The 16,171-nt window shown below is 37.7% G+C and overlaps 1 protein-coding gene across 8 annotated transcripts in view; it reads left to right on the top strand.

Moving 5' to 3' along the window:
- LOC134546312 (nuclear receptor coactivator 3) overlaps positions 1-16,171 on the top strand; it is a 616,306-nt gene that overhangs the window by 539,250 nt on the left and 60,885 nt on the right. For all 8 annotated transcript variants that reach the window (XM_063389041.1, XM_063389038.1, XM_063389042.1 and 5 more), the window contains 4 exons: positions 3,503-3,685; positions 8,932-9,101; positions 10,641-10,755; positions 14,729-14,869. In XM_063389041.1, the coding sequence (XP_063245111.1) occupies positions 3,503-3,685; positions 8,932-9,101; positions 10,641-10,755; positions 14,729-14,869 (609 nt within the window). The remainder of the gene's footprint in view (positions 1-3,502; positions 3,686-8,931; positions 9,102-10,640; positions 10,756-14,728; positions 14,870-16,171) is intronic.

Here is a 16,171-nt window from a genome sequence, read left to right as displayed (position 1 = left end):
AACCGTATCAGACTTATATAAATGTTTGGTAGTCCTTATTTTGTACGATTGTGCACACAGTTGACTTGCTTAAAACTAAAGTATTGTTAGGAACGTCAGCTGGGCAGCGGCGCGCAGGTGCAGCGCTAGCTGGCTGACAGGTGGCCACTGCAACATGAGACGTGCTGCGCGCACCTGGGTCGCCGCTTCCCCCCTCCCCGCGCGGCGCTGATAGTTTGACATCCGAAACCTGACAGCTGCGGAGTTATGCGAGCCGCTGACACGTATTTCGAGAGATGTCTGCCGTCGGGTCGGCGCAGAATGACGCGACAGGCCCCAGCCTCGCTCGTGAGTTCTAGAAATGGCGTCTGTGGTATATAAGACGAGGATGTCGGCCTCCAGTTCAGTTCAGTAAAGACGGGAGTTTTCCCGTGGCAGGGTTTCCTGGCGATAGAGCGGTGAAGTCCAGGGCGAAGAGTTCAGTTCCGGGCGATAGTGATGCAGGCGCGGCGAGAGTCCTAAGCGAAGTTCCGAGCGAGGCGTCGAGTGGGATCTCGGCGAAGAGGAAGTGTGGCGGCGGAGTGCGGTGGAGGGTCACAAGGGGTGCCGCGGCGAGAGTTGCGCCAGAGGTGCGGCCCAGTGAGGTGTGTGGAAAAAGTGACTGGGGAAGCAACATTTTTAAGTAAAATATTTAATTGGCATTTTTAGATTATTTGTGACTACACGCCCAAGCCAACTGTGGTCCCGGGAAAAATGTGAACTACCCAAGGTCAGACGGACCTCTCCCTCCGCCGTCATCCCTTCCGCCACACTGTCCCCTCCCTTTCCCTAGTCTGCCTCAAGGGTCGAAGCGCGTCATGTCGCGGGTGGGACGGCAAGTAGAGTTATTACCATAAGTCACGACAAGTGCGCGGATACGTATCGCTGTTCAAGTATTTCACGGATCCTTTAAAAGTGGAGCAAGGTTTTGAAGCGTGCGTGACTGTAATATAACGTGTATTGACAAATGGCATCGAGCAGTACTACAAAACAAAAAACTATACATAGCCAGTTACATAGCCGGTTACTTTTCCAGATGGGTGCAAGACAATTTTATTCCAAATCTGCCTGCTAATTCGATGGTTGTAATGGATAATGCCCCTTATCATTCCGTTCAGTTAAATAAGCCACCAACAGCCGGTACAAGAAAACAAGATATCATCCAATGGTTACAGAATAACATTCCGCATGACAATGATATGACAAAATGTGAACTCCTCCAGCTCGTTCGTGGTCGACGTCCACCTCCCAGGTTTTGCATAGATGAGATGTTAGAAGAACATGGGCATGAAGTAATAAGATTACCACCAAACCACTGTGAGCTTAATGCTATTATGTATGGAACATTGTGAAATCACGTGTTGCTGAAAAAAATGTTGCACAATAATCACGTACCATTGAAAACATCACAACAGAAGCAATCAATAGCGTCACCAAAGAAGAATGGCAAAATGCTATTTTACATGTAAAACATACAAAAGCAGAGTACTGGACAGGTGACCGTCAATGGAGCACGAAATTGAGAAAATTGTTGTTAACTTTGGCGAGTCCAGCTCAGACAGTGAATGGGACTTTTCGGACAACAGTAGCACATACATATACCAATGGTAACATATCAGGAATTGAAGAACTAAATGGCTGAGTGGGTGTTTGTTACGTACACTATGCACGAAACTGTGTTGAAATGTTTCTTGCATTTTTTTCCTTAATTAATGACACAAACAATATTTTCTTTGATTATAGGCAAATGTATACCGACATGTATGTTATATATGGTGCTAAGTGAAATAATTATTATAACACATACGGTACGATGTGATGCTGTGACACACTTTGGTACACACTGTGACATCTTCGTAGACATTGTGTTTTGCTGTTTCATACAACTGTACCTTCACCTTATCACAACATTTCTTACTGCACGACTGCGCTTCATGGCCATTGTTTCATCCAAGTAATCATGCTTACATGTTGCGTACACTTATGAACGCATGTGTATACTCCTTGCTTCCACAGCTAACGGTATTCCCCTACTGCCAACCCCCCCTCATTCCCCACCCCTCTCTCACTGCGACACTAGCGCTCCTGTCACTCCCCTCCTCGGGATCACAGTTGGCTTGGGCGTGTAGTAGTAATGTAAATAGTGGCAATAATTAAAACTGTGTGTGTGATAAAAATCTTTAATTGGCTATTACTTTACGAACCCTGTAAATTGCAACAGTACGACCAACATAAGTGTGGCCTTCATGACATTCTGAACACCTTAATACTTCTAGTTTTGAACCCAATGCATTATGCTCTCACTGAAAGCCATGATTCAACTATGATTCCAACTGCAGGTGCTTACGCATGTACAGTTACTGGCAGATGAATGGGCAGATGTTGCTTTGTGTTGTGTGAGTTCCCTGCCACTGGCTAGACTGAAGTTCATCATGGCTCAGTCTGTGGCCGGGTGACAACGGAACGGCACGACAGCATACGCGCGGACGTAAAAACATTTGGTCCTTTACACTTCATAGCCACAACTTAGCTTGCCGTAGCTGATGTTTGTACAACAGCCAATAGCGTAGTCAGACCTGCACGCGCATCTCTTCTCCCATCGTATAGCTAACTGTATGTCATGGTACGTCTGTTGTTTACCGAGTTGAAACAGATTTTGTGACAACCGGACATTTTTGCATGTGGCAATTTGGCGATTTCATGCTAACTGAAATGTACAGATTTGCTATTTTAGACTAGAGCAGTAAAATTAACAACATGCTAAACAAATTTGCGCAATCTGAAGTTGTGCTAAGTGAGGGATTGGTGTATAGCTTATATTTTAGTATTTATTTTAATAATGGGGTAGTTTAATGTTTATTACAAATGTCAATATAATTTTTACAACAAATTTAATGTTATTTTTTGGTACTTCAAATGTCATGTGAAAATGCCTAAGAAATGTTAATTTTTTAATTGGGCAAAATCATTTTCGTTAATCACTTATTTTTATGGTATATAAAAATTATTTTATGTTTTTTATATTTTTTGTGAGAATAAGTCAATTACCTAAAAAAAATCTAAAGGTCTGCTTTTATGAATTCACAATATTATTTTTATGCATGGTTATTTTATAATTTCTGTTGAGTGTTGTTAAATTTAGGGCCCAATTGATTTTAAAATTATTACAAATATAAAAATGTTTTTATTTAATTTCAGTATTGTATAAAAATAAGTGTTACACCTCCTTGCTGAGAAAAATATTCATAGTTTGATGTGATTTAGCTAATATTGTACAAATTTGATTTGATGTTTGCTTCGCATCAAAAAACTAGTATTCCCACAGGCCTATTTTGTATGTAAATAGTTCATTGATTGCCATTCACAACTATTAGTGTTTATTAATATTTGCATACCCCTACTAAAATCAAATGCTTAGAAAATTTGTCACATAATTTTTGAAGCAGATACCTAATACAGTGTTTTTGTGTTGTGTGCTGTGCAGCACCAGATGCTGCGCACAAAGATGCTGCAGCAGCAGCAACAAAAGCAGCGTCTGCTGCAGCAACAGCAGCAGCAGCAACTGCTGATTCCCTCCAATGCGGCGGCTGACCAGCTGGCGGCGACGGGTCTCCAGAACATAGACAGCCTGCTGAACAACACGGTCGCCCCTAACGTCTCCTTGCAGGTGAGCCATCAGTGTCGCAGCCATGTCCACACTTGTGCTAGGATAACACTGGGGATGTGTGGTTATATGTAGGGACAGGATTATATGGTGAATTGCGATTTAACTGAAATAACACCGAAAGTCATCTAAAAACTCTGTGTAACACCAAAATGCAAGTTGATTAATACACCCTATAGCACTAAAATGTAAGTTATAGCATGGAATTGATTAGCATTTAACGTAAACTTTAATCAAATCATATAAAAATTAATCTTTTAAAGTTCGAAATTCAAGGAATGTCGTTATTTTCGGGCAAAAAAATGTACCAAAGTGCATGGATCAGAAAAATTTATTTAATTTGTTTTATTGTGTCTATGTTATTAAATGACTTCTAAACCACAAATGCTAACTTACTTTTTATTGTTCTGATATATTTGTTAGACCAATTTATTACAAATTATTTTATCGGAAAAATGCAGTACATAAATTTTACCATTATTTCGGTGGAGTATCACACATTAGCTTTTATGAAAATAAAAACAATAACATCAAAATTCAAGGTTTCTAAAAATAAACTGGATTAAAAATAAAACCATAAAATCTTGCCTCTATTTATATGGTGAATTGCAATAGAACCACTAGGTCAGTGCTGTTCCCCAATTTGTCGGTTCTGGTCTTGAATCCTTTAAAATAGTTGACCTGCTACCAACTTTTAAAATCTTCAGTTTTGGTTTCAGGCATTTTTTCTGTAACTCCTTACTTCGTGATCTGTAATAAACTAGAGTCCCGTTATAGCGAGGTGTCACGGTTCCGGGTTTGATCCTCGCTATAACCGAATTGGACAAATTTTGGCCCCCAAAAAATCAAAATTAATGGAAAATAGCATAAAAATTGTGTTTAAACCTGTATAATTGGAAAATAACAGGTTATATTAATGAAATCTTAATTTCTGTGAGCAGATGTGTGAATTCTCTTTAAAACGATACCCCATAAGTACGGATGCGATCACCGATTGCGTCAAAATAACCAGAATACCCTACCACGCCACGTAAGTATAGCATCTCAGCTCGCGGCCGACGCAGCATTGTCCTGCTATCTATTGTCGACGCGGGCTGTCTGCTGGCGGCCATGTTGGTTCGGGATATTTATTACAGGTGGTGCTAGTGTAGCGCGACGATTTAATTCCTTACAAAAACACAGGAGTGCGGCTGCGGCAACGCACGTACGCCTCAAACGTAATAGTCGCTGGAAAACTATACTTTTTTCATTTAAAGAAACCTGTCAACTTTTTTAGAAAATAAATTTGGGATTAAACTCAAACCATCACCACCCCTTTCCCGGACAGATACCCCAACAACTGCCCGAAACAAAAGTTACAAGAAAACTGCCCTAGCGATTCGGAAATAAATACGGTAGTGCCTACTAGAGGTGTAAAAGTAACGAAAAAATGTGTACCCGTATTTATTCGTTACTATAACAATTAGTACTCGTTACTATCGTTACGTTACTCGTTACTTCTGATACCGCATAACATGCTATGTTATGTTGCAGCAACGAATCCAGTCGTATTGCGTACGCGTACAGTATGACGTCGCGTAAATAATAATAAATAGAATAAACAATTAACAATATTTGATAATTAATAGTGTTTGTTAACCAAGAAACAATTAAATCTCATTAGAGCGGCTTTTTAATATCATCTCTTTTAAGATAACAACAAAAAAAACGTGAAAATACGTGATTATAAAATTTGTAAAAAATACTTTCTTACGTTGTTTCTGTTCCAATCTAAACTTTGTCTACACACGGCACAGATTACTAACGGAAGTTTGATAAAAGAAAGAAAGGATGGGATTCTATTTTTAAAGCCACGCACTTAGGTGGCGACTGCACGGCTGAAGAATGTGACAGGCGTCAACGGTAAGATGTCTAGCGGCGAGCGAGAAGGGTGGAGATAAAGCAGACAAATAACAAAAGCGCGCTTCAAGCGATCACGCCGTAAATTCCTCAAAAATACCTCGTTATAGCCGTGTTCTCGCTATTACCGTGCTCGCTATAACGAGATTCTACTGTATTAAAATGCAGTCGCCACCTAAGTGCGTGGCTTTAAAAATAGAATCCCATCCTTTCTTTCTTTTATCAAACTTCCGTTAGTAATCTGTGCCGTGTGTAGACAAAGTTTGAGATTGGAACAGAAACAACGTAAGAAAGTATTTTTTACAAATTAGAAAAATGTATGATTTTGTTTTTATAATCGCGTATTTTCACGTTTTTTTTTGTTATCTTAAAAGAGATAATATTAAAAAGCCGCTCTAATGATATTTAATTGTTTCTTGGTTAACAAAAACTATTAATTATCAAATATTGTTAATTCTTTATATTCTATTTATTTTTATTTACGCGACGTCACACTGTACGCGTACGCAATACGACTGGATTCGTTGCTGCAACATAACATAGCATGTTATGCGGTATCAGAAGTAACGAGTAACGTAACGATAGTAACAAGTACTAATTGTTATAGTAACGAATACATACGGGTACGCATTTTTTCGTTACTTTTACACCTCTAGTAGGCACTACCGTATTTATTTCCTAATCGCTAGGACAGTTTTCTTGTAACTTTTGTTTCGGTCAGTTGTTGGGGTATCTGTCCGGGAAAGGGGTGGTGATGGTTTGAGTTTAATCTCAAATTTATTTTCTAAAAAAAAAACAGGTTTCTTTAAATGAAAAAAGTATAGTTTTCCAGCGACTATTTTGTTTGAGGCTTACGTGCGTTGTTGCACTCCTGCTTTTTTGTAAGGAATTAAATCGTCTCGCTACACTAGCACCACCTGTTAGCAACATCCCGAACCAACTTGGCCGCCAGCAGACAGCCCGCGTCGACAATAGATAGCAGGACAATGCTGCGTCGGCCGCGGGCTGAGATGCTATACTTACGTGGCGTGGTAAGGTATTCTGGTTATTTTGACGCAATCGATGATCGCATCCGTACTTATAGGGTATCGTTAGAGTCAAGATTTTGTGGTATTATTTTAAGACAAATTTCGGTGTAAAGAAATTCAGATTTCGGTGTTATATGGTTTTATTTTTTTGTTCAAAACACCAACGGCAAAATTTTCTTGCTTTTCTGTACGACATGCAAATTTATTAAAACAAATATTAATAAACACTAAAACCTCATGATCTAATTACAATTAAGTTCATTTGAAAATTCATAGATGATTAAGTTCATTTGCAAATTCATAAATTCAAACTTTTAAATAACTACTAAAAATTTCAAGACTTAATTACAATCACATACACTACAAAATTACACAATTAAGCACTTCCGAAGTTACTATTAAGACGGTTTTATTGAAATGCTATCATAGTTAAATTTTCCGCATTTTCTAGAGTGAGACGTTGTCTTCTGTCACTAACTACCAGTGAGTACCTAGAAAATGAACGTTCTGCATCAACTTTTGATTTTGGAAACCAGATTGCCCTTAAACTGGCTTGAGCAAATTCACTGTAGTCCCCTTTAAGGGAGCAAAGTACCTTTGAAACATCAATTTGGCTTGTTTCTGGCAATGAAAGTTCATCCTCAATTATTTCTTTGAAAGCAACATAGCCATGTATGAATGTATCAATTGGAAGATGGGAAACAGAAGGCAAGTTATGCAGAGACTTCTGTAGGTTTGCATCTTCTATGCTAACCCTACTCACATTTCTTGGGTTGAACCGCAAATTAATGGCATTAAAGACTCTTAGACAAGGATGTCGTTTAACAGATCAGTTTTGCCTCAAACGCTTATGTTTCTCACTTGCGACATGTTTCACAAGCGTATCGCGTCTCTCGTAGTCTAGCCTGAAGTTACAGAATTTGTACATTAAAATTTTATCACTGAAATAAAATCCTTCGCTGGAAAATTCTTTTGATCGGTCACTGGCAGAAACCTTCGTTTTAGGCTTTATCAAAAATTTTTAATCACATAGGAAGAATTTAACCTCTTAATACGCAAAAACTTGCCGTGCTGGAAAGATCAAAACAATAGAGAATAGGTGCGAATACAAACGCATACCGAATACGTACGTGAAAATTAATACCGACATAAACATGTACTTTTTATTATTTACAATCGTTACATTAAGCAGGGTTAATTTTATTTTCGTACCCAACGTACTTTATTTTAAATAAACAGTAAAAGCAATGCGCTTTAGTGTGTAATATTTTAATGATTGAAAACGTAATCTTACATATTTTGGACGTTTGTTATTTTTGTATTTACAGAAAGTGAACGGCGGCCATTGTATCATAGTTATCAACATCTGAAATTATTATGGTACACAAGATTACCGTTTAAAGAAAATATTACCTTAATTCCGAGACTTCATTTTAAAATCTATAATGAATCACCGTCGCATATAATATATATGGCTGCTAGTTACTGTCAGAAATATTTTATTGTGCTGAAGATAGTGAATTGTCCTTACAGAATGGAAAAAAAAACGTAAATAATCAGGATAGACGAAATTTGTTATATTTTGTATTATCCATTTTTTTTAAATATATTTTGTGTATAGTTTAATAATTATGTAATTAACATTTCACTAAGTAATGTGTCATGTTATCTTGTCCTTTTGGTATTTATATCATTTCTGTTTTCATGTTTTGTGTTTATCCTGTGCTGTCTCTATTTATTGTGATAGTGTTTGTTTTTACTTGTTTTGTGTTTGTTTTTACTTGTTTTGTGTTGTACTTGTTTTGTGTCGTGCCCACCTATAAAGTCCCAAGACTGTCGGTGGGCATGTAACAAATTTAAATAAATAAAATAAATAAATATCGCGGATTTCGCACAATTTCGTATTATTTCGTATTTTAGCGGTTTTCGGTGTTATTTCGTTTTATCGCGAATTACCATATAATCGTGCCTCTAGGTATCGTTTTAAAGAGAGTTCACACATCTGCTCACAGAAATTAAGATTTCGTTAATATAACCTGTTATTTTCCTATTATACAGGTTTAAACACAATTTTTATTTTTTGGGGGCCAAAATTTGTCCAATTCGGTTATAGCAAGGACACGGTTATAGCGAGGATCAAACCCGGAACCGTGACACCTCGCTATAACGGGACTCTAGTGTACTTGTGGTAAGAATAATGTCTTCAAGCCTCAAACATAATCTAGGATTTCAGTGTTAATTTTTTATTCTTTGATGGTTCCTGGGTATGAATGGTTGTTGGTAATCACATTAGAGAAATAACTTGGAGTGTGTGTTTTACAGCGGTCTGCAAGCGTTCCTGAGTCGCAGCTGTCCCCGAGCTACAGCAGCCAAATGATTGGCGGTGCAGCTCAGATCTCTCCGGGGCAGAGACTGAACCAGCAGCAGCCTTACTCCCCCCACTCGCAGCTGGCCTCGCCGCTCGGGCAGCAGCAAGGCTTCTCCCCTGTCAGGTTGGCACAAGCGATGTGACACTTGGCTTATTTGTGTTTGCTCTTCTTGTGGCCCTCGCGTGACCTCTGTGTTTTCCTTTAGTGATTGAGATATTGGGCCGGAGGTACTCATTAACGAACAAGTTTTTCTTAGGTGGAGCTCCAAGTACTCGAACATTTTAGGACTCTGTAATAAAATTTCTTTTTTGCCATAAATTAAATCTTATGTTAATATTTGGCTTTATTTCTTTTTTTTTTTTTGAAGGTGGTTTCGATATTAAATTATCCACTGAAAATCAAAAATGTATTTTAATCCTGTACTACCTTTTTATAGATCTTCATAAAATTTGTAGAATGTTTTCCCCACTCCCTCCCCGTGTAGTAGTAGTTCTCTCTCTCTCTCTCTCTCTCTCTCTCTCTCTCTCTCTCTATATATATATATATATATATATATATATATATATATATAGAGAGAGAGAGAGAGAGAGAGAGAGAGAGAGAGTGAGAGAGAGAGGCACACACACACACACACACACATGCCGTATTTAATCGTATAATGTCCGCCATCGCATAATGTCGGCACCTTTCTTTTTAAATACTTGAAATGAATTTTTTTAAATCCGCATAAAGTCCGCACCAGACAAAGCAACCTTGGCCACCCCTGAAAGGCACAGTAACGGGATGGAAAATTACAGACGCTGTCAACAATGCTTTGACCTTGAGTTTTTCATTTCTCCGGAGCAGTCGCTGAGAGGGTTTGTAGCGTGGTGAAACCGTCCGGTCTCAGAAACTCGCATTCCACTGCGCAGCTGCCTGTGACGTCACTTGAGTTGCAAGGGGATGGGCTATATATAGCACAAGCCAGTACACGTCAACTCACACTACGTCACAAAGTAGGAGAGGTAGCGGAGAAGTGGTGGGGGTACATGCGCACTGTTTTTTATACACACAGCGGGCAAGGGACAGGGAGGGAGGCTCGCCGGCGCCGGCTAATGCAGACATTAGACATCTGCCCCGTGCCATCAGTGGCCATCTCAATGAAAGATTAAAAAAATATCTTTTCACGCAAAGCGTTTATTTTGTGTAGGCTAGCTTTGGCTTCTGAACATAGGAACGCACACGCGAGTGAGAGAAGAAAAAAAAAAGAGTGGCGTCTTCCACTAATTGCTGGCACCCAATTATCTCGTCACCTGTCACATTTCTCACGTCCGCTGCGGAGGGTCGCCAGTCACCAGCGCTCTGCTAGTAAACTAATTATGAGAGAACAATTTTTTTACTCTACACAAAACGTAAAATTTTGAGGATTTCGGACTTCATCTCATAATGTCCGCACCCCATTTTTTTTGTCAAAAATGTAGCCTAATTACTGCGGACATTATGCGAGTAAATACGGTATATCAATTTCAACATAAAATATATTTTGCTTTAAAAGAATAATAGTGGTTCAGTAATGTTCTGCATAAGTTACTTTTAAACACAAATATTAATTTTTTTAAGTGTAAGCTACATAATGTAGGTTTTAGCTTGTACACCCTGGACATACCGTGTACATGTTTGCAGTGGGATGAGTAACTTTGGTAGCAGTCAGCAGGGCGGCCAGTCCCGCCTCTCCCCTCACCCTCCTGGCAGTCTGTCCACCTTCCAGCCGTCTCAGCTGTCGCCTCGTATCTCCCAGGTGAGTACCGCGGATGGTCAAGCACCTTCTATTTAGCTGCTTGGTACAAACAGTTTTTTTTTTTTACAAGACCATTATCATCCATGGTGTATTCAGGGTTCCCACAGACCTGGAAAGTCAGGGAAAGTCATTGAAAGTCAGTGAAAATAAAATTGGTCAGGGAAAGTCAGGGAAATATGTTTTGGAACCCGGTGAGTCAGGGAAAATTGTGCCGAGATAGCAGAAAGTCAGTGAATATGTCCTGGGTATGACGTTAAACTGCCCCTCCACAGCTTTCACTTCTTTTATGCTGTGGAGGCTTCTTTCTTTGTTCAGCTTTTAGTTTTTCTATTCTCTTTTTTCTTTTTTTTATCTTGGAATATAATTTATAATTAATGGCATTCTTAATGGGCAGCAATTTTGTGTATGTGTGTTGTGTTTAATAACTTTTTTTCCAGGTTGACTGAAGATAATGTGTAAAAACTTTATCTTATTTACTTCAGGGTTACTAATTGTTTCTTTTCCATTTTTTTTTCAGTATCCAGTGAGCTTTTATAAATAGTGTAACATGACCTCAAAAAGAACAGTCTTTAATGAACTATGGCTTGACTCTAAGCAGAGTCCTGAGTTTGTGGGATGGTTATGTAAAGGTCCAGATATTTTTCATGCTTACTGCAGAGCTTGTAAGAAGTCCTTTGAATTGGGTAACATGGGTCGTCAAGCTGTGATCTCACATGCTAAAGGAAAGAAGCACACGAACTTAACAAAATATGTGAATTCCCAGACATCAGTGAAGACCTTTTTTTGTAGTCGTGAAGTGAATATATCATCCTCCTCAAATGTAGCGAACACAGATACAAGTGTTGGAAGTAAAACTACAGACATTTCAGAAGAGTGTACTAAGTTGGACAGTAGTGACCCTCAGTCTTCTATATTTGAAATTAAAACTGTATCCATACCTGCTTGTTCGGTGTCAGTAGACTCGTTCTGCTTGAAAGATGATGTTTTAAGAGCCGAGGTTTTATGGGCTTTGAAAGTTGTGAATACCCAAAATATGTCATTGCATTCAACCGCAGATTTAGGTGAAATATTTCGTTCAATGTTCCCAGACAGTGGGATTGCCTCAAAATTCTCAATGGGTGAAACTAAATGTTCTTATGTTATTAATCATGGACTTGCACCATATTTTGATCAGCTGTTGAAGGAACGTTTAAGTGAATGCAAAGATTATGTTGTTTCCTTTGATGAATCTATAAATAAAATAGTTCAGAGAGGACAAATGGACTTGTTCGTAAGATATTTTGATGTCAATCGAAATAAGGTTTGTACACAGTACTATAATAGTGTATTCCTAGGACATGCCTCAGCAGAAAACCTTCTCCACAGTTTTACATCTGGCATTCAACCTATGTCACTAAACAAAATCTTGAGTAAGTATTTCAATGGATGGGCCCAACGTAAACTTGAGTTTCCTTAAGAAACTTGATGAGAAGATAAGAGAAGAATCGGAACCAGATGGCAAGATTCTTGTGAACACTGGTGTTTGTGGTCTCCATGTTGTAAATGGTACAATAAGAACAGGACTGAATTCTGTTGGTTGGGATGTCCCTACTTTTCTGCGCGATATCTATTTTATCTTTAATGAATCACCTGCAAGGCGTGCAGATTTCACTTCTGTCACTGGAAGAAAAGAGTTTCCTCGAAAGTACTGTACTACTAGGTGGTTGGAGAATGTTCCATGTTTAGAAAGAGCTTTACTTCTGTTTGATGATGTTAAGAAATTTATCGAAAACACAAAGGCTGTAAAAACCAAGACATTACTCAATGTTAGAGACCAATCTAAAGACAAGTTCATGAAGTGTAAACTTTCTTTTTTCAAGTCATTATCAAATGACTGTGAACCTTTCCTGAAGAAATATCACACAGCAAGTCCACTCGCTCCATACTTGTCCTCAGACTTGAAAAACTTGATTGAAACTTTGATGCAATGATTTGTCAAGTCAAACAAGATGCCTGCTACAGTCAAGAAACTTCTTGCTGTTGATTTACACTGTGCGGAGAAATTACTAAGAAACTTCTTAGAGAGGTGGTTTCAACTGATCGCGAAGTTCTTGAATTCAAGAAAGATTGCCAAAAAATACTAACAAGAATGACAGAGAAGATACTTGAACGGAGTCCCTTAAAATATCCAGTAGTTCAGGGGTTGTCCTCATTGGACCCAAAAATTATTCATAAACAGCCAGAGCAAGGAAAAATTAGATTTGATATCCTCTTAGATGTTCTGTATTCACATAATAGAATAACGGAAACTGTTGCACAAAGAGCAAAGACTCAGTACTCTGGCATTTGTGATGAAGCACAGTGTGGTCTTCAGAAAAAGTTTTGTGAATTCCTAGAAGAAAATAATGTAGAGTCTTTTCAGTGCTTAGATGAATTTTATTCTTCAATTTTACTTGAATACCAAGAACTGTGGGAAGTTGTGAAATTGTGCCTTATATTTTCACATGGCAATGCAACAGTTGAGAGTGGTTTTTCGATCAACAAAAGCTTGTTGGTTGAAAATCTACAGGAAGAAAGTCTCATAGCTCAAAGAAAAGTTTATGATGGCATAAAATATTACGAGACCATACACAAGGTCCCGCTAACACAAAAGATGTTGTCTTATGTCAGAAATTCTCGAAGACGGTATAGTGAGCATCTAGACAATGCAAAGCGAAACAAGAAAGAAGGTGGAACCATACAAAAGCGGCAACTCCAAAATGAAATAAAGAAACTAGAAGAAAGAAGAAAGATTTTAAGGTTAGAAAAACAGCATGAAGAAGAAACCATTTCAGCACAGATTAATTTGTTACACAATCAGATACTGGACTGAAGCAGCATATGATGGTTAACCATTGGCAAATGCAATATTTTTGTTTTTAATTCAAATAGGTTTTTGTTCTGGGAAAGATTTATAAATTGTATCACTTGGTAATATTATACTTGTCATATGTTTATTTAAATTTTATGGTACTGTTATCATGATAATGTTATTTTTTAGTTTGTATTCTCGTTCAATAATCTCAATTTTTAAAATGCTTATACCAACATTTCTAATTTTTTTGAGTTCAAAAATTTATAATAAAAAAATTAAAAAAAATATATATAGGTATATTGTTAAACAGGAGCGTGATGGGCAGCTATGGGGATGGTGGAGGCTGTAAAAAAGAGTACATTAGATAAAGTGTTGGTATAAGCATGTTAATAATGGTCAGGGAATTTTGTAAGAAGTGGTCAGGGAAAGTCAGGGAAATTGACTTTCATATTTCTGTGGGAACCCTGTGTATGTAGCTTAAAAAGCATTTATTTATTGGCTTAGTTGTGTTATATTTAATATGACTTATGTTATATATTATATATGTTGTAAAATTTATATTTTAAATTGACTCTTTGTTAGTTTTGGTGACTGTGGGTCGTCGTGAAGTTGGGAAGCGGAAAAACATAAATGCTTTTCTTAGAGGTTTTGTGAAACGACATAGATAATACAATAAGTAAATAACAATGTGGGACTTTCCAAAAAATTTAAGTACCAATTCTACCATTAAGAACACAAATAAGCTTAATTTACTCGGCTTGAAACTAGGGATGTCGAAATATAGAAATTTCGTTGATTACAATATTCATGTAAATTTTCTTCCCAATTTCCAGGTTGATTCAGATTCTGGATCATTCATTTGTTGAATTTGTAAGTTTAATATTAGTTTCGCAGTATTTTGTGTGTTGTGTGACAGCTGAAGATGTTATGTTATTGTCTTAAAGAGCAAAAAAAAGCAACCTTGTTGGAAGTCGCATTAGAAGTTTCACTTCAAAAAAACTTTGTATACTGCATAATGTGATTTTGATACAAACTGCTATATTTCAGCACTATGTCTATGTTGTGAGTGTTCACAATTGCTGCATAGCACATGATGGCACTAAGTGGAATGCTTCCTGCACGTGGCTTGTCTGCTCGCAGGGTCAGCAGCCTTACTCGACAGCCATGTCGCAAGGCAGCCTGACCCAGCCTTCCCCCACCGCCCCCAACTGGTCGCAAGCAGCAGTCTCCAGGCTCAGCCTGCAGCAGCAGCAGAATCCCATGCTCAACGCCCAGCTCACAGTGAGTTGAGACCCAACTCTCTAGTGCAGACCTTCTTCACAGGCTTCATTGACACAGATACACTAGGGCAGTGGTTCGCAAAGTGTGCGCCTGAGATATCCGGATGCACCTTGAGAAATGTGTGTTCAGATTTAAAAATTAATGTACACCCGCCCCTCAAAGTAACACCCTAATTCTTTCTAGAAAATTAGCGCTAATCAAAACAGTCCTAATTGAAAACTTTTTTCCTACTAGAGTAAATGTTAATAAAAAAATCATTTTAAATTAGGTAACTGTGCTATCAAATCAAGACCCTATTTCCATTAAAGAAATTATTGAGTAACTTTTTGAGATTAAAGTACCTACAATTAAAATATAGTGTAACAACATACATGGATGCATTGTTTACGTGACAAGGCTTGGGCATAACATTCCTAAGTATGCGCTGAAAAAATTTCTGATTTACAAGGTGATGTTATTATAGGCAATATTTTTTAGTTATAAATTTTTAAAATGCATAAACTTAATTTTTTATATTATTAGAAGGATTTTATACCTTTTTTTTGTAATTCGCGACTGTTGTTTACTAAATGTGTGTTTGCCATGATATGCCACTTGCCCATCCTGTTAGGCATGAGGTAAACTAGCCCTGGAATCTCTTACTTTTCTCACCAGAGGTGCTACTGACATGCGGGATGGAATAATATAAACAATGGCTGAACAGGCGTCGGAGATTTCTGCATAATATATACCACCCACTGAATTATATTAAATGGACAAAAGTAAATATGCAATGAAGGAAGCGATTCATCACATTATTAATTTGTTACATTGTATTTAATGCTACACAAGTGCTATTGCCATTGGAAATTAAAATTCAGTAAGAAAAAAACATTTTGCTTCGAATCTTTTACCCTGCTACTTCGAATCATAATGTTATTTATTGGTATCTCTTCAGAACGGTGCAAATCAAACTGCATTACTTCGAGGGACGGGCGTAGTTACTTTATTTTGTCATTTAATTTGAATATACGCCCAAACATTGAAGAAATCACTAGGACATATCAGGCTTGTTTTTCTCATAAACACAAAAATAAATAAACTTAATGTATGTTTCATTTTACTTTTTTCTATAGAATTTGACTTAATTTTCTAACATTTTTTTTCTCATAATTTGTATGAGGTGCACCTATAATTATTTGTAGGATTTTAAATGCCTTTACTTCAAAAAGTTTCTAAGATCCATTGCACTAGATACCTGTACCGGACTTACAACACAGGCAAGAGTGTGGAAAGTGACAGTTATCCTAGCAGTCTGAGTTG

The sequence above is a fragment of the Bacillus rossius genome, chromosome 1, assembly GCF_032445375.1.
Source record: "Bacillus rossius redtenbacheri isolate Brsri chromosome 1, Brsri_v3, whole genome shotgun sequence".
NCBI classification, from domain to species: Eukaryota; Metazoa; Arthropoda; class Insecta; order Phasmatodea; family Bacillidae; genus Bacillus; species Bacillus rossius.
Note: the sequence above shows the minus strand (reverse complement) of the source record. Positions and strands in the feature narration are given on the sequence as shown.